A 22,822-nucleotide genomic window follows, 5' to 3' on the forward strand; every position below is an offset into this window, starting at 1 on the left:
TTTCCTTTCACTGTACACGTGCATAGACAAGAACAAAAGCGTTTTCTTCTTTTGTATGCCAGCGTGGGGACGATTAGTGAAGTTCAACAAAACAAAAGGATGAAAGACTTGACCGACGAACGAAAGCTTACCGTATCTGAGGGACAAAATCAAAGCAGCTTCCCGCCGGACAGCATCCAAGCGGAACAATACAAGTGGAACCGCATAGACAATACACGCAGATTCAATAGCATACACACGCGTGGTTTACCAATGAGTCTTTTGATCTATACACATCACGCAGAGGGTGCGCTCGCTGCGGATTTTCCCGACGCGAAAAAAATACGTCTAGCCGAAGAATCACGTATTTACTCGAAATTTTCCAATGTAAGCATACTCATATTTCTAGTGGAAACGATGGCTATGCTAGTCAGCTGCCAGTACATATCATTGTCAGTTTCTTGGTGTAACACATTATGGTACCATAAGAACTTAAATGACCAATGTTTTTCGTGCTCTTCTTTGTCGCCGATCGGCGACCATGGCACGTCAGGACTAAGGTCGCCGTTCGGCGACCATGGCACGTTAAGAGTTAATATTGATTGTCAAGAAATTGAAATACATTAGTGGGCTAAAACCATTTACACATTTTTTTTTTTTTAAACTGTTGTCACAAGAGTGGATATAAAAATTTAGCAATACAGGGTATTGTGATTATTATCTTAATAATGATTTGACCATTGAATATATTTTGTGAACTAGGTATTGTGATAATTATCTTATAATTATTTGACAGTTAAATATATTTTATATGTTGTGTTCAGTGCCAGTGTTTTCTTTCATTCACTTATAACCTAATTTAATTGAGGAAATACTGTAGTTTGTATTATGTGTGTGTGTGTGTTATTACAAATTACATGCATTTCTCTTTCATAGATTATAGACTGTTCTTTTAAATCATTTGTTGCTGCTCAATACTTAAACCTATATGAAGACTCTTTTTGGTACTGTGAGGGCATCATGTACAATTTACACGTGTACGTACACGTATACAAAATGTATCTGTGCCACCACTATTCATAGTGTGCACACAGATACCCGTGTCAATCCACGACATATTGTCTGCACTTACTAGGCCCGGCTACCTTTGACATTTAGATGGTATCATTATTGGATGACCTAGACTGAGATTCAGCTTGCTGTGCTCAGCTAATCTGTGTGTTTATGACTTCTTGATTCATCAGCTGACCTCATCTCTCCCTCTCTCTCTTTGTCTCTATACGTTGCTTTCTCTCCTTCTTCCGCTTCTCTTTGTTTTCTTTCTTCTATCTTCCATCCGTCTTCCGTCACAGCTGAAGGCTTCCAATAAAGCTACCCTGTCTAGAGGCCACATACCAATCAGTGCCATCCAAGTCCGCCGCCTCCCCCACATCTCCTTCCTCTCGGCGAAGACCATCGGCTTCAACAAGGATCTCTTGGTCCTTACCACCGAACTCCAGGGCCTCGGCGACTCGCCCAACGAGACCAACGAGCTACTCGAGGACGCGCTCGGCGTCGACGACCAGGAGCTCCTCATTGCACAGAACAACAACGGCCCCGAAGCCCTCAAGAGTGGCTCCTCCTCAGACATTCCAGGCCGGTTGGAGGGGGAATCGGTCACCGACAGCGACAGCATACGGGACCGCAGCCAGGAGCTGACGGACTCGGACGAGCAGACTACCAACGACTTCCTCGACGACGACTACGAGCTGCCGTGCCATGATCGACTCGCGGACGTCGACCTGTACGCCCTCTCACCACATGACTTTGACTCACCCGATTCTATATTCAGTCGCTCACTAGCGGACCTGACCGATCTGAGCCTGTGTAAGTGTTGGATTGATTTGGAATGCACAGCCTTGGCTGCATGCGGTGGATGAACTAATGATTTCTTGAAGCAAGTTTTATGTTGGGAGTGGAGTTTAGCTATTTACAGCGTGACTGTTTTTCACATAATTGCATGACTTGTGTACTGTATATAGCAGACCCATGTATATCCTGCCATTCATCCGTATTATATCTGCGGGGATTTATATGAGGAATCGTGGAAAGACCATCTTAACATTTGCTCATGTGTACTCCATCTCACCACCACTTCATCACACCCTAGATACTCTTCACTCTACTAACAAGCTGTTGTTTAGCAACATAGAACTGACAACCAGTCTGGAGCAGAAAGTAGTTGCTTTGAACAGCATCATGTCTAAAAGGCTCGCTGAAACCGCAAAAGGCCCCATTCGCAAGCGCAAACTAGATGAGTGGCCCGTGGAGTGTGACAGTGGGACAGCCCAGGTATCCCCTATTCATGCTGCAGTTGCCACGGCAACCAGTCCTCCCAGGAGTGCATCGGATGATGATGGTTCCATTGAGATTGATTTTGAGTGTGGGAGTGTGTGGTTCCATGCAAAGCGCCACAAAATGACACCGCTTCAAACGCAAAAAGAGTTGCACAAAATTGCTGATTCACCCGTCGGTTTGGATGATGGCGATGTCTCCAGGTCGTCATCGGGAATCGACCCCACAATTGATGCATCCATCAGGTTTGGACAGTGGTCAGTGACCACTGCATCGTCAGGAGATGGGCATAAAGCCTCCACAAGTGCTCTCGCAATGAACGCATCTGCTTCCTCGCTAACATTTCATGCATCTCTGTCCAGTGGGCAAATGCCTTGTAGTGGTTCACTAACAAATAATCGGCAATTTGCTATTATGCCACATGATTCGCAGCAGCAGCTAACGTTTGTTCCCCATGATACAGATGCTCACATAGTTCCATCAGTCAGTAGCCATGGCAACGCATCACCAGCTTCCAGTATCAGTGTTGCACAAGTGCCCAGTTTGTTGGTAGGAACTACACTGCCTTTTACCAGCAGTAGATTTGCACAAGAATCTGTTGATAGAACAGATTTTGTAGAAGAGCATTTACAAAGTGATTGCGAGGAGTTAACTGTGGAAGAAAAAGAGATTAATGTGAAGGTAATGGCAGTAGAGGGATATAGTGATCCATTAGGGAGCTCTGTTAAGACTCGTACCTCAGAGGAGGGGAGGGGAGAAGCATGCATCTCAGAGAATTGGAAACAGGTAGACAGAACAAAGACTGTCACTGCCACTGAAAGCACTGCGTCTTCTTTGGGTGTGTCTGGTGATGACAATGTCTCGCGGAGCAACAAGGCGTTCTTTATTTTTGGAGGAATGATTCCGAGGAGTGTTGCTCTAAGTCAAACTGATAAGTCAGCTGTAACAGTGATGAAGAAGAAGAAGAAAAAGAATGATGATGCCGCTGCTGCCGGTAGATTCAATGACAATACCACTGAAATGGAATGTGATGATTTAAGACAGACGGAGGGGGAAGATGATGATATGCTTGATACAGGAAGGTTGTTAGGGGTTAGCAAACCTCGCTTCCAAAAAGAAGGAGTAATAGCTGGGGATGCATGTGATACTCAAAGCATGTCAGATAGGAAGCATTTAAGGCATGCACATTTTGATGAAACTGTTGGTAAGACAGGTGATGATAATGAATCTCTTATAATGATTGCATCATCTGAGTTCTCCAAAGAGATGCCATCACCGCCTCCTCTTCCATCCACATCCACACTTGATGTGTTGCCCCGGTTACCGGAAACATACTCTGAGCTTGAACAATCTGGCCTCTCAGCTATTGATATCTTTCCCACAGATGAAGAGTTTGGAGTCGAGACCATCAGACGAAGGAGGGCGCTCCTGAGCGCAGATAAAGAAGGTGAGTGAACACTTGGCATCTTTTAATTATGTAAGAGGTGATCTTTGGTTAAAAAGAAGAAGAGTATTGACATGCATTAATATGACAAAAATTCTATGCTACTTCTAAAACATGAGGCTGCAGTATGGCTTTTGAGGTAGCCCTCAGTCTGAACTTTTGTTCGTAGCATAAGTCATTTTATTCAAAGAAAACAAAATGGATTCTCCCCGCAGTGCTTTTTTCTTGAGAGAAGGAGAAATTTGAAATGAGACTGCAGTCTGTGAATGTCTTTACGTGGTTCAGAGTTTCAATAACGTTGAGTTAAGCAAGTTATGATTTGAATTATGATTGGTGTTGGGTAATGGCATCTCCAAACAGTGGCAACCCCAAACATGCTTTTTAATACTGTAGTTGTTGCCATTAGCAACCGGTCTGTTTGCAGCATCAGTGACATTTTTTGAGATGATGGTTGAGAGAGAATTATTAGAAAACAAAATCCTTTTAAAATGAAAAAGCAGTGTTGTCTGTGAGTGCGTGCATCATTTATTAAATGCTAAACACAAGTCTATGATTGGTAGAACTGTAAGCTTTTTTTTTAAAGAAATCTATCACCTAAGTGTAATGCTAAATGTGCAGTGCAGTAAACAAATGTGTTTTGAAAAAAGCCAGAAAGGGACAAAAAGCTGGAACCTACAGAATTTTAGCACAAATTGAGTAGCTGTGGTATTAAATACAGACAGACTGCAGGTTGTCGGTTTTGCAGACAGTTCCAGTGGGGCTGTTTGCTTGTAACCGTAAAAGAAGGAAAACAAAAACAAAAAATGACTTCACATTTATCAAACCGACAAGTGCATATTAAATTCTACAGTATTTTGTGTATCGAATCAAGCAGCTACCTACCAAGATCGAAACTGGTTGTGCGTGGTATTTGAAAAATTTTAATGATGGTTTCAAGAGCCTTGGCAAAATCTACCAACTTTAATGCCTTTCCATCATCATGAAAATTGTATTTGTAATTCTTTTTAGTACCAGCAAAATTTCAAGTTGTGTATTTCATATCTTAATACTGCTGTGTTATTGTGGAAAAAAAATGGGTTTCATAAGAGATCAAGATATAATTTTCTCTGCTAGAAGGCCACTCTTGTCAAAATGTCATACTTGAAGGGGAATTTTAGCCAGATGTACAGTGTGTGTAGATTTGGTGAATGCAGAAGGATTAGTGAAACACTCAGAATTTGAGCAATATCAGACAGTCTGTTAAAAATTATCAATTTCTATTGTTTGGGTTCAATTCCATGTACAGCAAAGTTCTCAGGAAGAGAGCACTGTGGATGCGAATTCTGCAGCAATTTCTGATGTTATAGTACCAAAATATTTTATAGAAGATATTTAAGGAATTTCATTAAAATTAATCTTCCTGGGACATCAAGCAAGCACTTGGCCTAGTTCCTCCAGAAGGCAAGGAGAGTAATATTTACCTTTATAGAAGGATAGCATAGTTTTGGTTGAGATGGGGATTCAGGTTTTCACTTTTTGTGAGATAAACTTTGTATGAAAGATCACACAATTCTACAAAGAGGAATTCAAAGTTTATTTGATGAAATTTTGGTTTTGAAATAGCTGAGATATTTAAAAAAAATAAAACAAAGTGCTCCTAATAAAAGTGGGTCCCACTTTTCATTACTTCCTTTTTGTTTTTTGATATCTCAGTCATTTCAAAACCAGTTTCATCGATTAAACTTTGAATTCCTCGTAGAATTGTATGCTCTTTCATATTTCATATTAGTGGTTTCTAATTATCTCACAAAACGTTTAAACCTGAATCCTCATCACAACCAGAACTTTACCATCCCTTTAAGATATCTGAGTAACAGGTCAAGGGAATATATGAGTTGCAATAAAAATAGTAAAATCGATGGATTGTCTAATTTTCCTAAATCTGTCAATGACTACATTGTGCATCTTGCTGCATTCTCGTAATCTATTCACATCTTTGGGGAATTTCCCCTCGATGGAGCAGTGAATTTGCAGGAAGCTGACCTTCTCAACAGTTCTAGATATGGACTAAAAGTTTTGTTATCAGGAACTTCAAAAGGCATCTCTCCTCAGCAAGGCAATTCACTGTTCGTTGTTATTGCTGGTGCCTCAGTAGACTTGTCACTGTTTGTTGTTATTGCTGGTGCCTATGTAGACATGATTCAAAACATTGAAATGACATCCTTGCAATGATATACTGAAGATATGGTAGTTTAATAAGGTATTCAGGAAATTAGTAGTGGGCAAATCTCACACTTCATTGTTATCATTAGAACGATTAAGGTGTAACTCTATAACCTCTCAACATTTTCCAGCCTGCACTGTTGTAATCAGACAAATAACGTCTTTGTGTCTGTGACAGTGTGCATTGTGAATGGAACTTGGATGGTGCATTTAAACAAAAGAAGAAGAAAACACAACAACAAAACTGGGTGGGGATATGGGTAATTGACGTGAGTGTGCGGGAGTTTTCTGCTGTTAAAATCAAAACAAAACTCATCATGCACATAGTGGCAAACCCAGAGCTGTGCTGTGGCTTTTTGACCCTAGCCAAATTTGTTTCAGGCTATCAAAGTGTGTACATGTATGTGTGTGCATGTAACATGTGTCTTAGTGTGTGTCTGTGTGAGCGAGTGTTGCTTAGTCATGCACCAGACACGTCGAAGCCACCGACTCTATCTCCTACCCACTTTCCTGGTCAATTTTCTCTTGATAGCTTGTCAGCTGGGGGATCCCGGAGGGGGGCAGGGGAGAGACAGGTGATGGGGAATGGGGGTAGGAGGGTGCATGGGATGGGGGAAAGGGATGAGTGAATCCCCCTCACGCAATTCTGACAAAGCCGCAAAGCCTTCCCCGACAAATTCGTCCGCGTTGTCACACCTCGTCCTAGCCTGTGAGAATCCCTTAAGGTATGTGTGTGTGTGTTTGTGTGTGTGTGTGTGTGTGTTAGTTAGGATGGGGGTGAATCATGGCTCAAAAGTAAGAATCACAGAGAGAAGGAGTAGAAGATGGAAGGACTGAAGGAATAAAAAAAGAGGAAGACAAAAAGGGAGCAGAAGGACAAAAAGATGAGTATGACAAAGGAACAAAGAAACAAGGGGAGGAAAGAATAAAGATAAGACACAGAAAAAAGGAAAACTAAAGATAACAAAAGCAATCAATAGAGAAGGCAAGGAGAAGTCAAAATGATGCTGTTCTATTTTCAATCCTATTTTCATTCAGCATTTTGAGTAATAGCTGTGATAAAAATCACGGGATTTGAACCCACAACCTCCTGATTTCTAGACAGTCGTCATGTCCACTAGACTACCCTGCTTCTGTCCAATAGCCTGTGATGGTTCTAATCCCTTGTGACAGCAGGCGTATCAGGGCAATTACCCCCCCCCCCCCCCCCCCCCCCCGGACAATTACCCCTAGCTAAATACTGATAAGTGATAAGGTTAGAGTAAAGATTAAGGTTAGGGTTAAGGTTAGCTTTAGGGTTAGAGTCAGGGGAAGGGTCTGGGGTAATTGCCATGGGGTAATTGCCCTAGACTTGGCAGCAGGTATTGCAATAAATATTAATGATTCTTACATCAAGTTGAACACTGAGTAATTGGTGTTTGTTGCTCTTTATTTATGTTGATAGAGGGCAATTTGTCAATCAGTTACAACAAAATAACATGACAACTCGACTAAATAAAGTGTTGTCTGGACGTATTACTGATCGAGTGAGTAATCCTCTCTGATGATTTTTGTGGGATCATATGTAGGACGGGAGAACCTGTTAAAAGAGGCGACCCGGAAGCTCTCGCTGAAGAACAAGAAGAGGAAGCGGCGCACGTCGGACAAGGTCGGGATCGATGGCTCCATCATCGGCCTCGGTGGGGTGGATGAGGCAGGGGACGGCGGGAAGCAGAAGCGGGTTGCACCCAACTACTTTGTGGCCATCCAAGTCTGCAATCCAGAGGTATTTATTAACTTTCTGCCAAAACATAGCTCTCGTATGCCTGCAGAACTGTGGGGCTTCGCTCTATAATGTACACACATGCATAAGAACTGTGATATACCCCCATTCCACAGAGATTTTCTCTCATCGGTCACTTATCGGACACTTTCAGCCACCCACCGAAGTGTATCGGATCACAGTTCGATGAATCCGACTTGTGTTGGTCGACTATCAGGTCAGTGTCAGATATGTCGGGCAGTGATACGTTGAGGCAAGTTCGTCCGATGACGATCACACACCACACGTCTGACACTCACCTGATAGTCGACCAACCAAGTCGGATTCATCAGACTGCGATCTGATACACTTCGGTGGGTGGCCAGAAGCAACAAACTTTGCTTCCGATGAGTGACTGATGAGAAAAAATCTCTGTGGAATGGGGGCATTAAATGATGCTGTCATGATATGATTCTGTTAAGTAATGACAATAATGGGAAATATAAGTCAAAAACATTCGCTGGAAGTACAAGTGTCACTTTAGTGTCGCTGAATTTGGGTTTTCCAGCTGTTTTCCTCTATCTCATCTATTACTTTGTCTTTGTTATTATTGTTTAGGTTCTCTGTTTGTAAACTCATACTCTTACTGTTTAATGATATTATTTTTTTTATTTGTATATGTTTGTATAAAATTGCATTTCTGTCAACTCTGTATATTTGTAAAGTTATTTCATTTGTATGCCTTTTTATGATGGGAAATAAAACCAACCAACCAACCAAGCGTACTACAATCTCAGAGCTGACCCGATCATGGTTTGATTACATCAATTACAATATTTCTGGCCACAGTGGTATCCATAGTGTGCGAGTCTGCATGCACTTCAATACCACCGCTAGGAGACAATTCAGTCATCACCTATTAGCAGGGTTCTGCATACCCAATTCCCACTTTTGATCTCAAAATATCCACGACAGCTCATTATCCCGGCAAATCGTGTTTGCCAGACAAGTTTCTTGGTAGAGCTCTTTCATACATTGCAAGCAAATTCCAAATAGTGGAAGTTTGAGTCCTTCCGAGTGCTGTGTTTTAGCTATTGTATTACTGTTATAAGTTTTATTACTGTGATTATCATTATCGTAAGTCGTATCAGTGTAATTCTTTTAACTACATTAGATTGGATTAGATAGCATATCATTTTTCATTCATTATGCATGTATGTCTACTGTATACGCCTAATATTTCACGAGGATTTTATTTTCCCGAGTTTTTTGAGTGGGGTGCTACATTGCAAATTTAAAAACACGCAAAAATATCAACTCCGATCCTCACATGAATGTGACGTGCTTGCACACATTTCTCAGTTGAGTGCCGTACTCCGCAATCATGAATTTAAAGGTCCAGTTTACCTTTGAGAGCAGTGATTTCAAAAATGTTCAAGATATCACATTTGATGCATATGTGTAGGACTGTTGTATCACAAAACATCCTACCATATAAAATTTTTGCAATAAAGCCTAAAATATATTAAAGGAGATATCAGTGTTTTTCTCATTAAACCGTAACTGTAAACGGTTTAGTCTGGCAACATTTTTATTATAACTATTGTTCACATTTTGTGTATTTAACAACACTTAACATTGATTACACGGATTAAAATTTTTACAGTGGTTGTTTCTATCTCTAACTCAAATATTAGAACTATTCTAAAGCACTAATGCAGGGTTTTTGTTTCATCTGCAAACGGTAAAGTATGCCTTTACCTACTTGTGAAATTGTTGGTAAATCCTGATTCATGAAAAATTAGACTCGCTAAATATATGGCTTATACAGTATTTTCGTAGGGTACCATATTTGAGAGAAGGCACATGACTCTGTCGATGAAGATGCATGGCTACTTTCTGTTTCTGATCTGTTAGACTTCCTCATGTATCAGCACTGGTTATTTTATCTGGCCAACTGAGACAGAAAATGGTCCAAAATTAGTGGTATGGGGTAAAGTGAGCAGTCAGTTCCCAAGCACGACAAGTGTGAGATTAGTTAAGGAGATGTCTACATAAACCTGACACTTATTATTTGACACAATTTGTAGTCTCCTTTATAATACTGGGCTGTTGTAATCTGTCTCGTGAATATGTGAAGCAAAACTATTGATATGCCGAGAAGATATTTGTAGAGGCTGGTTCATCAAGAAAGAACATCACAGTTGCTCCATCCAATTAGTTCTGCCATGCCCCGAAGATAAATTTGACAGAAAATGTTTCTTCCAAGTGGCTGGAAAGAGAGACTATCTCTGTTTTTGTAGCAGTGGCTCCATTGACTTATGTGGGATTGTCAGGAAATGTGGAATTAGCATCAAAAATGGAGACTCCTTCTCCCTTTTTCCTGTCCTGTATTACCATCATATTTGTTGGCTCACCACTTTTAAAAACAGCAAGATACTGTGACAGGCCAAGCACAATTATTAAATTAAATGCTTGAACCCAGATAATTTCATAATCAGATATGACGTCGATGTAGGATGCAGAGCTAATATCCACTTTGCATTTCTGAGAAGGGACCTTCATAAACTTACCACCGAGGTGACTTGGAATGGCAAAATGATTTAGCATAACATCATCTGAAGATTAACTCACAAGTTGAACTTGGTCCCAGAATGCAGTTAATCTCACAACAATCCTACTACACTTGCCTTTGTCTAGTACTCAGCCAGGTATTACAGAGCGAGAATGATCACTGAAGTTCTAACACCTACAAGGTGACGTACAATGTACAGTTGTATCAGCCTGCCAGTGGTGAACACTTGCCAAAAGCTGTTGGTGTTCAGCTGTTTCACTTTGCTGGAAGTTTAACACAAGGGCACAATCTCGTATAAAAGCCCTTTGCAATGACAGTGGACTCCCATTATAACAAAGTTCTTGGGACAAGCAAGTTTCTTTCATTTTTTTTATCCAAATTTTGTTATAGCTGAACAGTAAAATATGTAAAGATATACATGATAATTTGGGGATCTGAATTTCTACTTCATTGTACCGGTAACAAGAATTTTGTTATAAATGTGTTTGTTATAATGTGAGTGCACTGTATTGTAAGTTGCAATAATTGTAGTTTCTGTGGCAACAACCTTGCAACAACCAATCAGATGTGCAAATTTCAGGCATTGCCATGGTAACTGCAATTGTAGCAACATTCAATCATTGCAAACTAAGTCCTTTATGAAATGGACACCAGCCATGACAATAAAATGGATTTTTTTCTGTTCTGAGTTTAACCACAGTATACAGTTTCTCGAAATCACTAGAAAAGTGCAGAGTGAAAAGTTGGTTCTATTTCTCAGATCAAGCATATCACCTACATTTCAAACTGACAAATATAGTAGCTTTTAGACTGTGTTCTGCCATACCCCTGGGTAAAAATAAAAAGAAACAAAATTGACTGATAATCAAGATGTCTGGAATCAAATGCAACTATTTGAAGGTATTAGATTTTTTTTTTTTTTTACCTTAAGTAAAAATTATGCTCTAAACTTGTTTATGATTTATAAATACAGGAAATAATTTCTTTTGCAATATCTGATTTCAAGTTGCCCACTTTATTCTAAATTTGTGGAAACATTCATTGCAGATATTGCAGATATTTTTAATGTATGTCATGAATTGTTTGAATTGTGGCTTGTTTAGAAGGAGAAGTTTGCAGTATCAATGTTCATCGTGACGTCAATGTCCCTCACTGGAAACTCGATATCAGTAGTTACTTTCACCCAACAAATAGAGATGAGGAACATTAGCCATGTTTGATTGTAATTGGGTATATTTCTATCTTGTGACCTGCCCTGTAAAGATGAAATAAATATCTCGCACATGAATCCCTTGACTGAATTCTAAATATACAACATTTTATTGACACATGAAGTAGTTATTAGTGACAGAATGTGAGATTCAAATCTGTCAGCCCACATGATTCCAGTCATAGGAAATGTTTCTGATATGAACATTTATGAGCGATGTTTGCGCTAGAGATTTATGGGTGTTAGCGGTGTGACGTCTACATTTCCCTCGATGCCACGCAACCTTTTGAGGTATCTGTGTGCCTGCGCAGTCTTGTGATATTTCTGTGTGATCATCATCAGGATTAGATTTGTGCACACATACATTACTCCAAGAAGACATACAGGCACATTTTCTTAAAGGATATTCTTTTCAAGTTGCAATATCTGTATTCTTTTCAAGTTGCAATATCTGTTTTAGGTTATGCTTGCGTGACATTTTGGATTTGTTTCTGTTGTGGGGGAAGGGGGGTAGGAATGTGCTCATATTTCACGTCAGTTGACAGAAAGATATATATGTGAAAAAAAAGGCATAGACTGAAAGTTTTCTTTAGGACCACATAATTGTAACATAATAACTTTCCCCTCTTTTTCTTTAACATGGCACACCTAAATGAATTGATGTGTAGAGAAGTGCTGTGAATGCATTACATTTCAAAGGATAGTCTTTCCTGAGATGCCGAAGGAAGTTGGTGTGGGGCAGTGTTAAATTTGGCAATGACTCAGTAGCAATGATCTAGATCCAATGACACGAGGGATTTAGCGTTACGCCGTCGAGATGATGACAAGCATTAGTGTCGGAACGTTAATTTGTCGCTCAGCATTAGAACGAAGAAGTTCTTCCTCGCAGATCTCAGAGAGATACCTTCGTAGAAGGGATGGGAAACATTGTGCAGTAAATTGATACAGGAAATTCACCTCATGCTCAGCTTAAGGGGTGCTCCGCAAAATCGGATTTGTTTACGTTTGGGTCTTGCAGGTTAATCTTTGAGACGTAAGCCGTACGCTTCATGCCTTGTTGACATGACTGGGTGTATCATAGGAGTGATACTCTTTCAGTTCCTTTAATTGATAGTCCAAGCCAGGGGTAGTGTAAGCCTTTAACCTGCACCCGAATAGTCTTGTATCAATTCTTAAGTATGAAGAAGCCAGGGAACTTGATATTTTTTTTTTTTTTGTATTTGAGTTTGATGAGCAGGCTTACAGTTAAAATGCCAGTCAAACCTGATTCTGCTCTGCTCTGCTTTCAAACTTATGCATTTCTTTATATGGCCCACTGCCCCGAAAACCTGCTTAACAAGTCACTGAACATTTCATGTTTGGTGCTCCTCTTTTGGATAGACGTATAATAGTATTCTAATGTATACTTTAATCCAGCCTTTTTACAAAATGACTACTGGTACATAGACATAGTAAGAAAGCCCGGATAAACACATTTGAGATGTAAAGCTTTGAAGTGTCTATGCAATCAAATATACAAAGGATTAGGCATTTATACACATTGGATAGATTCAACATGCATCATTGAAACCAAACGGGTTTAGATTCAAGTCATATAAGGTTGGACGGAAGGTGGATATTTATAGGTACGTGTGTCAAATTTTCTGTACTGGAATGAATTTCAAACTTCTAAATTTTCAGTAAAATGAAGTTTTGAAGTTTGAAGTTTGAAGTTTTATTAGCAACAACAATTGAGCATGTACATTTTCAATCATAACATTATTGTATAATTACATGCATATGTGAAAAAAAATACTTATCTATTACTCCTTTACAATACATAATTAAAGGATGACATTTGAGATTTATATTTAGATATGATACGTGTAGCATAATTCTACAAAGTTGTTGTTAACAAGGGAACCAAAAGTTAGCACAAGTGCTAGTCGAGATTGGTCACCTTGATCTTCATACTATTAAAAAGCTAAACACAAAAGAAAAAATTATTGCATGGTTAGTTGAAATGGCTGTTAATATTTATACAATGTACATCATTCATTTTCTAACATAGAAAACTAATCATACTTGTTACAGTATAATATCTATCAAAAATGACATCGACTTGCTGTTTCTCTGTTTCGAAGAGTTTGGGTGTGAAATATGAATGTTGTTTGCTCTAATTCTTGTTCAACAACTTACAGAGTACAAATATTGTTGCATTTTTAACCTGTTGAAGATGAGTCCTGAGAATATTTGGGCAGGTGTCTAAGGGAAATGTGTGTTATAGCAAAATCAGTCTGTCCTCAACGGGTTAAGAAGTTAAAGCAAGGTGGGATTTGATTGTGTATTTTACAGCCGTCAGTTAAAATCCAGGGGGACTACCCTTTTTGTTTCTCCCCAGATTCACAAGGCCCTCCACGATGTCCAGCAGACGGTGATGGCTGGGGACGAGAAGCTGAAGGATGCCATGGTGCCCATCCCAACGCTACATCTCACCATCATGGTGATGCACCTAGCAACGGATGAGGAGGTGGACAGGTAAATACATGTATATACCTCTGGAGGGAATAATACAGATGAATTTACTGGTGGGGGGGGGGGGAAGAGATGGGGTCCGTTTCATGGAAGTCTTATGAGAGACTTTACGCTCATAAGACACACCTATGAGAGACTGCATGAAATGGATTTTACTTCTCTTTGAAAATGTCTCGTAATTACAAGTGAGTGACTTTGGCCATTCTGAGATTTACATGTATGTAAAGACTTTTATGTGATGAGTTCAGGAAATGGACCCCAGGATGAATAAGTTTGTTTATCAGGATTCAAACACTGTATATATGCCATGTATTTAGTCAGTATGATTTTTTTTTTTTTTTTGCAAATCGAGACTTCTCAACAATGAGTGGTTAGATTCACGATTGTAGAGTATGCATGTTGTAATGAATGAAGAAATAAACATGTGCATGTCATATTTATGTTGGGATGAGAGTTAATATTTCTGTGTGTTGTTCAGTTAACTAGTAGCACCCGACTTGCTGAATTTATGAAAATAAACATTCAAAAATTATATGACGTGTACAGAATGTTATAGCAGAAAGGTTTGAAATTCTGAAGGGGTGTAAACTCATTGATGATAGTGTGATTAAGACCACATAATTGACCTGTGTTGCAAGGTGTGAATTAGTTTGTCTATGATTTTACCACAAAATCATGTTTCTTGCTTGTTTTACCTTATTTTATCAAGGGAAGATGGAGCACAGAGCATGTAGATGTTGTGAAAGTATCTGTTCTGAATAGGGGTCATATACTGTGAATATTTGTGGTGTGAAAATATATGGATCTTTGTGCACTCCACAAGCAGAAATAATCATATGCTTGAGACATTCACATCAACATGTAAAGTTCACTGGAATCGGCGTAGGGCAAGATTTTGTGCAAAATGTCAACCTTTACAGGCATCCTGTTATTCCATGTTATACGATTACAACTTTCATATGGGACTTTTGAATTATGACACATTACTGGACTTGCCTTAACTTGCATCGCTATACATTTTTAGAGGGAATTGATAGAATGAAGACCAAAAATAGTTTACAGTGCTGTACAGTAACATTTCAAGATTTAATTCACAGTTTTCTCTCGATTCTTCTCACCCTCCTTTCCAAATTCTTCCTTTCCAGAGCCAAGCTTGCACTGATGGAGTGCCATCAGCTGCTCAGTCCTCGCTTCGAGAACAAGAAGCTCAGCATCTGGTTCCATGGTCTGGGACACTTCAACAACCAGGTCATGTTTGCCAAGATCAAGGATGTTGATGGCATCCTGGATACACTCTATACCGTGGCAGGTAAGGGATGGTGACAACTTACTTTCTGTCTTGTTTTAATAGTGTTTTCTTGATGGAGTTTTCATTGTTATAAGTAGAGGGGAAAAGTCTCGAACTCATTAACCTGTTGTATGTGTTATTCACCGGTTGGCACACACCATGGAGTGCTTTCTTCATCGATTGGCACAGATGTCTGGACTGTAATTGTCATTGAATAGAGATTATCTAATCCCCCTAATCCCCAATGGGATTGGATTAGATTTATTAATTCAAAACTTCATAAAAACCATATAAGCAAGCAGAGAAAATACACAATATAAATGTGCGAATACATTACATTCAGATTCGTGTCGTCAAGTGTATATAGAGTTACTGACAAGTATGCAATGGATACAAAATATAAACATCAACATCAGAAATTATGAAGCAGAAGGAACTTGATAGGAAGGCAAAGTCATCGTGTCCTTTCTGTTGGACTTTATTAGGCACATTGCTACACCTGAGTAGGCCTGCTAGTTACAAGTGTGTCAAGTCTACAGGGATTAATGTACAATGTTGTATGCTGATGGAGAAGGTTGAAAAAGTGACAGAGTACTGTAAAAGTGGTTTCTTTCGCGTACAGAAACTTTCGCGGTTTCCATCGGTGCAGACTTTTTCGCGTGTGTTTAAATTCGCGGTCGGTAATGATAGCGTTGTACAACCAACGAGTTCAAAACATTTTCGCGTGATGTTACATTCGCGGTTCAATCTCAAAGCGCGAAAAGCGCGAAAATTAAACCACCGCGAAAGAAACCACTTTTACAGTACATTAAAGGGTATCATCATTTGTGTCTTTTTTATCATTTTATTGGTCACTGTGACACTAAATTTGAAGCCTCATAAAGGATTTGCAAACGAGGGCTACTTTGACTGTGTGATAGGATTTCCAAAAAGTCAGTCACAAATGGCAAATAGTTTGATGCTGTGGGTAAATTAACCAAGACATGATAGATTCTTTTAAGCTTGGTCTGCATTGAAGAATATGGTCCAAAGTGTCTTTCCAGAGATTCAAGCCATTATGAAAACATCGCTTCGATGTGCTAACAACTTTCTTGTTTTCCACTTTTAATACACCATCATCCTCTCTGTGCGTGTAGAAACGGTGGAGAACTGCTACCGTCGCCACGGCATCCACTCGACGGGGGAGCGAGGGTTCAAGCCCCACCTGACCGTCATGAAACTGTCGAGGGCGCCGAGCCTGCGCAAGAAGGGGGTGCGACGGATCAAGTCCGAGCTGTACCGTACCCACAGTGCTCAGGTCTTTGGCAGTCAGCCTGTGACTGGGTTCCAGCTCTGTTCCATTAACAAACCCAAGAGTGAAGACGGGTACTACTTCAAGGCACATGAGGTCATTTTTGGGCAAGGTGGGCAGTTTTCACAGATTTTACTTTAATGGTCCACATCCAGCAGTTGAATTTCTATTGAGTGAATGCCAAGGGGCTAGTCAAGAACATTCAAAACTAGACAAGGAGCAACAGTAACACTAACAGCAATGGCAACAAACAAAGCTTGAATGACTGTGATATCCAGAAGTATGTACAGACAGTTATAGACAGTATAACATCAGCAGAAACAAGCAGCAATTGTTTCACAGTGTGTACCTGTAAAAGAGTAAAGTATAATGTGTGTAATGTCCATTTATAGAAAACCTATAATGCCAACAATAATGAGCAGGGATAATCTGTTTTTAAAAAGAAATAATTCAATGATTTTTGTCATCTCTTGTCATCTAGAATGAGAATCGGCTTCTAAGAAAATTTGACCAAAGTCATTCTTATTTAAGTGCCAGCTGCAGACAGAATGAGGGGTTCATTCCATAATGATATTTGCCATAAGTGTAATATCTGTTATTTCAGTCGCTGTGGGAGGAGCTTTGATACTGAAAGATGATTGGTTGTTTCCTGGCTGCTGCCATAGTAACAGCAATTTACTGCAATGAATGGCAATTGCAAACTACTTTGTGAGATGGGCGGTGGAAATCTGGACCTGCTTTGTAATGTCTGCCATGTATTAAACCCCTTTGAGGACGAGTCCCGAGTATACTCAGGCAAGTGTCTATGGAAAATGAATGTTGTAGCAAAATCAGCACGTCCTCAACGGACTAATGAATCTTCAGTTATGTACACATGACTAGCATGGAAATATTTAGATTGTGAAATTCTGGTCTGTTTTTATATTTTTGTATGTAGCTCCCTCGCCACTACCAAATCCATCCAACATGCAGACGAAGGCAGAGTCTTCCAGTGCACCAATCACAGAGTCTGTTACATCACCCTCTGAACAGGCAGGTGATGGAACAGCCAATCAGATGCAAGGTAAGAAAGAAGTTGTATTTTAGCAGTTTGCTTTGATACCACAAACTTCTGTGCAGGTTGAAGAGCACCTGTCTTTGCAGTGACCAGTTGATGTTTTGTCATCTTTTGATAACCACACTCTATGCCTCCTTATGATCAAAAGAGTGTACATGACTTGGACAATAGAGGAAGCAACATAAAGGATACTATGTCCATGGTCAAAGATACCTTAATTGATATATTAATTCTATGAGAAGAAGTTGGCCATGTTTTGAGTTTTTTTTTTTAATTGTTTTTTTTATAGTTCAGTTCAAGGTCAGGTAGAGATGCAAGTACTTCCAGCAAACCCATTGTTGATACTTTCAAGGGAAGAGCATGTTAGTATGTAAAATGAAAATAACTAACTAGAACAGAGGCCAATGGGAGGTAGTAAGCCATTCACATTTTTCCAGTATGTTTATTTTTCTCACTTATTGATTAAAAAAAAACTTCCTAATATTTCATGAGAAATGTGCTTGACATTGTTGAATTTCAGTTTTGAAAATGCAAAGTCTCCCCTCACTTCCTTGCACATATCCTTCAAGTTTTGCCCCCCCCCCCCCCCATTCCTGAAAACGGATCAATGCCCCTGCACCACCAGACCCCCCACTGAAACCATATCACTCTTCAATTGTTTGAAGGAAACGAGAAAGAGAGAATGATAAAGGTGTAGGCAAACATTAGAAGGGTCAGGGTCAAAGGTCAGGGCATATGTACTTCTCAGTCACATCAAACACACTAAATTCATCCTATCTGTAATTCAATAAATGCCATGCACTTTTGTTCTTATTGTTGGAAATACTTTCATTGTTTTCCCCTTAATACAGGGTCACCGAGCTCGAGTTCTCCTGATCAGTCTTCCCCCAACACACCCAAAGAACCAAACGCTCCTCCCCCTGAAATTCACATCACCAAACCATCCAGTCAGAGTGAAACTAGCAGTGAGTGTTGAAGTTTGGTCACCATGGCAACCACCAAATGCCATTCCTGACCTCCTGATGCTTAGGAATACAAAAACAACTACGACAACAAACTAACTTACTAAATAAATTTGCAAAAGCTTTGCATTTGTTAAAAGAAGGAGGTCCTAACATTTATGTCCATGTAGAGTCAAGAAAGTAAAGCTACAAGTTGCAACTTTACAAAATGAAGTGCACTCCCATTATAACAAACAATGTTATAACGAGATTCTCATTACAATGAAGTTAAAAATTCAGGTCCCAATGTTATCATTTATATATCTTAATGTACATGTACTCTATTGTTCAGCTATAACAAAATTTTGATAGAACAAAGGGAAAACTGCCGGTCACAAGGACTTAAACAGGAGTTGCCTGTAGAATCAAAGTCTTTATGTGACATTGTGAAAACCCCGTGTGTCCACATTTTTCTGAATACACCAACTTAGTCATGCTTTGGGAAAACAGTCTTTTTCTTTCAAATCTATGTTACTTTTTATAGATTTCTGTTAAAGCTGGAAATGTAGTGAGAAAAGTTGTAGAAAAAGTGCCAAGCTTTGCTTTGGTGTAAATTGTATGTCATCTCTATGATTGTTTTTATTTCAAATGACCAGTACCTACATTATTGTAAAGGCATGACTTTTGCACACAAAACAGTAATGTTACAGAAACTTAGAATTTGCTCACAAATCCAGTAAGGAACACCGCTTTCTGGAAAATCAACACATAAGATGCAAGCTATATGTGAGAGGAACAGAATCATGAGAAACGCTTTCATTGTATTGTGACATTTGGCGATTCATCAATCGGTTTGGGCGGGTTTGTTTGTTTGATGAGAGTATGCAAAGTTGGCACACCGTCGACTGAGTTGGGCGTGCGAACATGGCACATAAAGAGTTAAGTGGCTGTTGGAAGTATAAGGCATCAGATTAATCTGCAGGGGTGTTCATACAAAAGAAATATTTGATTGAAATTGGTTATTGTGTAAAACCATTTCAAAGATTTTCAAAAGAGAATTTCATACAGGTCTGGTTCACTGAGATATTCTTTAAAAAAGAAAAATGACAACAACAAATGTTTGATGTTTCTGTATATTACTGACATAAAATAAACAGGGTTTTGTTTCTGTGTGTAAATCTCTTTCAGTCGCACAAGAAGCCAAAGAAAAAGTCTCGGTGCAGGAACAGGAGGTGCCGCCTTCATCGACATCATCTCCTGCTGCCAACACAGATGGCAACAAACTGTCTGAATCCGAACCCACTTGAGATTCGAGATTTTTTTTTCGTGGCCGACAGTGTCTTAATAGTTGCAGAACAAGCTCTCTTGATGCAACACAAGTGCCTTTAATGTGGTCTTAAAACGATGCCTTATTTATGTGCAACTCGCTTGGAATGTGTAAAGCTTTAGCTAAGCCAAATGTACTACAGCCGCAAGTGAGAAATTTGTTCGTTTTTTTCTCTCTGTCATTTGGCAAAGAGCTTTTCGAGTTTGTCTATAAATTTGTTTTTCTTTTATTGTTGATAGCATGGATAGCCATGAATGCTAAATGTCAAAATTGCACATCGTGTACAGATTCATGGAGATGGATGTTGCGAGCACACATGGTCTGTGCTCTGATGCTGTGTATTGGTGATCATGATAATTTTTGTGAAGATGGTGATGATGATGTTGATGATTGTAATGATGATGAAAATGATGTTGACTGCAATGATTTCGATCTCTTTGATTTTGACAGTGATGATGATGATGATATTGAACTCAGCAATGATATGAAATTTATCTCAATATTATGCATTATATCCATATGAAGGGTAATAGCCGCCTGTAAGTGTGTGTATATAATCAAAAGGCTACTGGTAGAGCTGAATTTAGCTCTATCAGATGCAGGCTTACCCTGATATAGAGTGTAAGTTAAGATTTTGTCTGTCAACCAGTGTGTGGACAGACCAATGCTGTATCATCATCCGAATGTACATGTACGCCTTGAACAAAGTAAATCTGATATGTCATGTTAGTCTTTGGTTTCAACCCTCAGCCTTAATGTAGGGAAAGACTTTCATGTGTGTTTTAGTCATCATTTTGAGTGAACAGTTTACTTGCCACATGGGCAAGTAGATTCATAACTTTCCTATTAAATAGGAATTACCATGTGTTGTCATTGTAAAATTAAATGCCCAATTTTGTTTACCAGTAGGACTTTACACACATCAGTGCAGTTCCATTCAAATTCCTTTATAAAATAGCTCTATATCTTCTGTAGATAGCATATCTACTGTAGGACTACCATAATCTCCATGAAATATTGATACCAAAAATAGTGATTTGAGAAAACTATCTTTAAGTTTTCTGCAATAGCTGCTGATTATTCAATAGTCTGATGATTGGGATCTTGTAGACCAGCCATAGCAATAAGTGGAAAAATATGTACCCACGTGGAAGTGGATATGTGGGACTGACAGTGGTTGGTGCAATGATCTATTGGTCACCAAAAATGTTCCATATACCATTATCAAATTTGTGGTCCAAACCATTTTGTTTTGACATACTTATTTTTTTTCTTTTTTTTAAATTTTTTTTTTGGTGTGAAACGTAATTATTTCAAGCTAGCATGACAAACTTACGGCCAGTTCTAGTCAAAACTAGCAATGACTTAACTACCCCCTGTACATCAAACTGTGCATCAATACATTGATTTTCTCCTGAAACAAACATATGAAGTGTAGATAGTTTGTATTATATTCCATATACTAAGAATCTTGCTATAAGATTGGTCAAGAGCTGATCACGTGATAAAGCATAGTTTTGCCCATCACATCACCTGAGAAGAAAAGTTCGTTACACTCTATGTTGATAGTCCCTTTTGTTTCGCTGATCTCTGGCAGTCCATACAGTCCTAACGCGAGATGAGTACACGCGAAATAAAAGTGCGTTGCACTGTGGACTATCATTTAACTAGGTCACTTGATAGTACACAGTACAACGCACTTTCACTTCCATGCCGCGCGGTATGCACAGCAAATTCATTGTTATGTCATCTACGCGCACACGTAGCCTATGCCCTAAGGATACCTAAAGACAGCTAGAACGGTTTCAGATGTGGAATAAAATGGGAATTTCTAGGACCCTAGATGTGGAATATAAAGCAAATAATCAACTTTTAGTTTCAGGCAATGAGACAAACTATCACTTCCTCGGCGATCTGAATGTGTACGCTATCTTTCCTCAGCTGCGCTTCGGAAAGATAGCTACATCCAGATTGCCTCGGAAGTGATAGTTTGTCCCATCACCTTCACCAACGTTGATTATTTGCTTATAAACCACTGAACAATAGATGACAACTAGAAGTAATAATTCATTGTCTAAATCCAAATCTTCTGCTCATATGATATTGATATGAAAACTAGAGCTTTGCTATATCTATACAGATACCTTTTTCTTTTCGAAACCACCAATCATATGCTAGCCTGAGCATACATTCAAATAACGCATTTAAATACAGCAATGATAGAAATGAGTAATACAATGTATGCAAGCTACATGTATTGATAAGAGTGAAAGAAACACCACTGCCCAACAATGAATTTGAATGTGCATGAGAATCTGACAGCAAACAGTAATATATACTCAACTTGTGCCTTGAATATTGTCTCGTTCTTTCATTATGTGCACGTTTGAAATACCATTTCATAGTCAACAAATTTGCAGTAGGAGAGGCTATATAATTCCCCTTTCCCATAGTCACCATGCTACCTGTGGCAAGATGGGGAACATCTTCCTTCTTCCTACCAACAAAACTCATCATTCTTGTACTTTGCATGAATTAGAGTACTCTTGGAACATGTACCTTCTTCAATATGTAATGGAAAATTTGCTAGACCTGAAGTAGATAATGCCTTTAGGTACCCAAGAGACTTCCAATACCATGATATGAGATGATATAAGATTCATTTGCATCACAAATTATTGGTTGTCTAGTTTTTAGCATTGAACAGAATATATAGATTTTATTTATTGATTGTGCTCAAACCTGTGACATTTGTTAACATCAGAAGAATCTGCCTATGGATAAATACAACAAAATGTCCCACTATCTTGAAATCATGATTATCAATTTGATAAATGGTATATCACTTGCCGTGTGCATCTTCATCTACATTGTATCTTAGGTAACTTTTTTAGTGTCAGCTTTCATCTTTTTCTTTTC

The 22,822-nt window shown here is 39.1% G+C and overlaps 1 protein-coding gene across 1 annotated transcript in view; it reads left to right on the forward strand.

Moving 5' to 3' along the window:
• Positions 1 to 19,883, forward strand: part of LOC139727065 (uncharacterized) — a 55,008-nt gene extending 35,125 nt beyond the window's left edge. Inside the window, exons 3-11 of the mRNA XM_071638045.1 lie at positions 1,332 to 1,845; positions 3,698 to 3,760; positions 7,528 to 7,724; positions 13,866 to 14,002; positions 15,145 to 15,308; positions 16,424 to 16,690; positions 17,516 to 17,641; positions 18,487 to 18,600; positions 19,765 to 19,883. Coding sequence (XP_071494146.1) covers positions 1,332 to 1,845; positions 3,698 to 3,760; positions 7,528 to 7,724; positions 13,866 to 14,002; positions 15,145 to 15,308; positions 16,424 to 16,690; positions 17,516 to 17,641; positions 18,487 to 18,600; positions 19,765 to 19,883 — 1,701 coding nt within the window. The remainder of the gene's footprint in view (positions 1 to 1,331; positions 1,846 to 3,697; positions 3,761 to 7,527; positions 7,725 to 13,865; positions 14,003 to 15,144; positions 15,309 to 16,423; positions 16,691 to 17,515; positions 17,642 to 18,486; positions 18,601 to 19,764) is intronic.
• Positions 19,884 to 22,822: the final 2,939 nt, after the last annotated feature.

The sequence above is a fragment of the Diadema antillarum genome, unplaced genomic scaffold (assembly GCF_040938485.1).
Source record: "Diadema antillarum isolate AM-2024a unplaced genomic scaffold, OU_Dant_1.0 seq00000117_RagTag, whole genome shotgun sequence".
NCBI lineage: Eukaryota > Metazoa > Echinodermata > Echinoidea > Diadematoida > Diadematidae > Diadema > Diadema antillarum.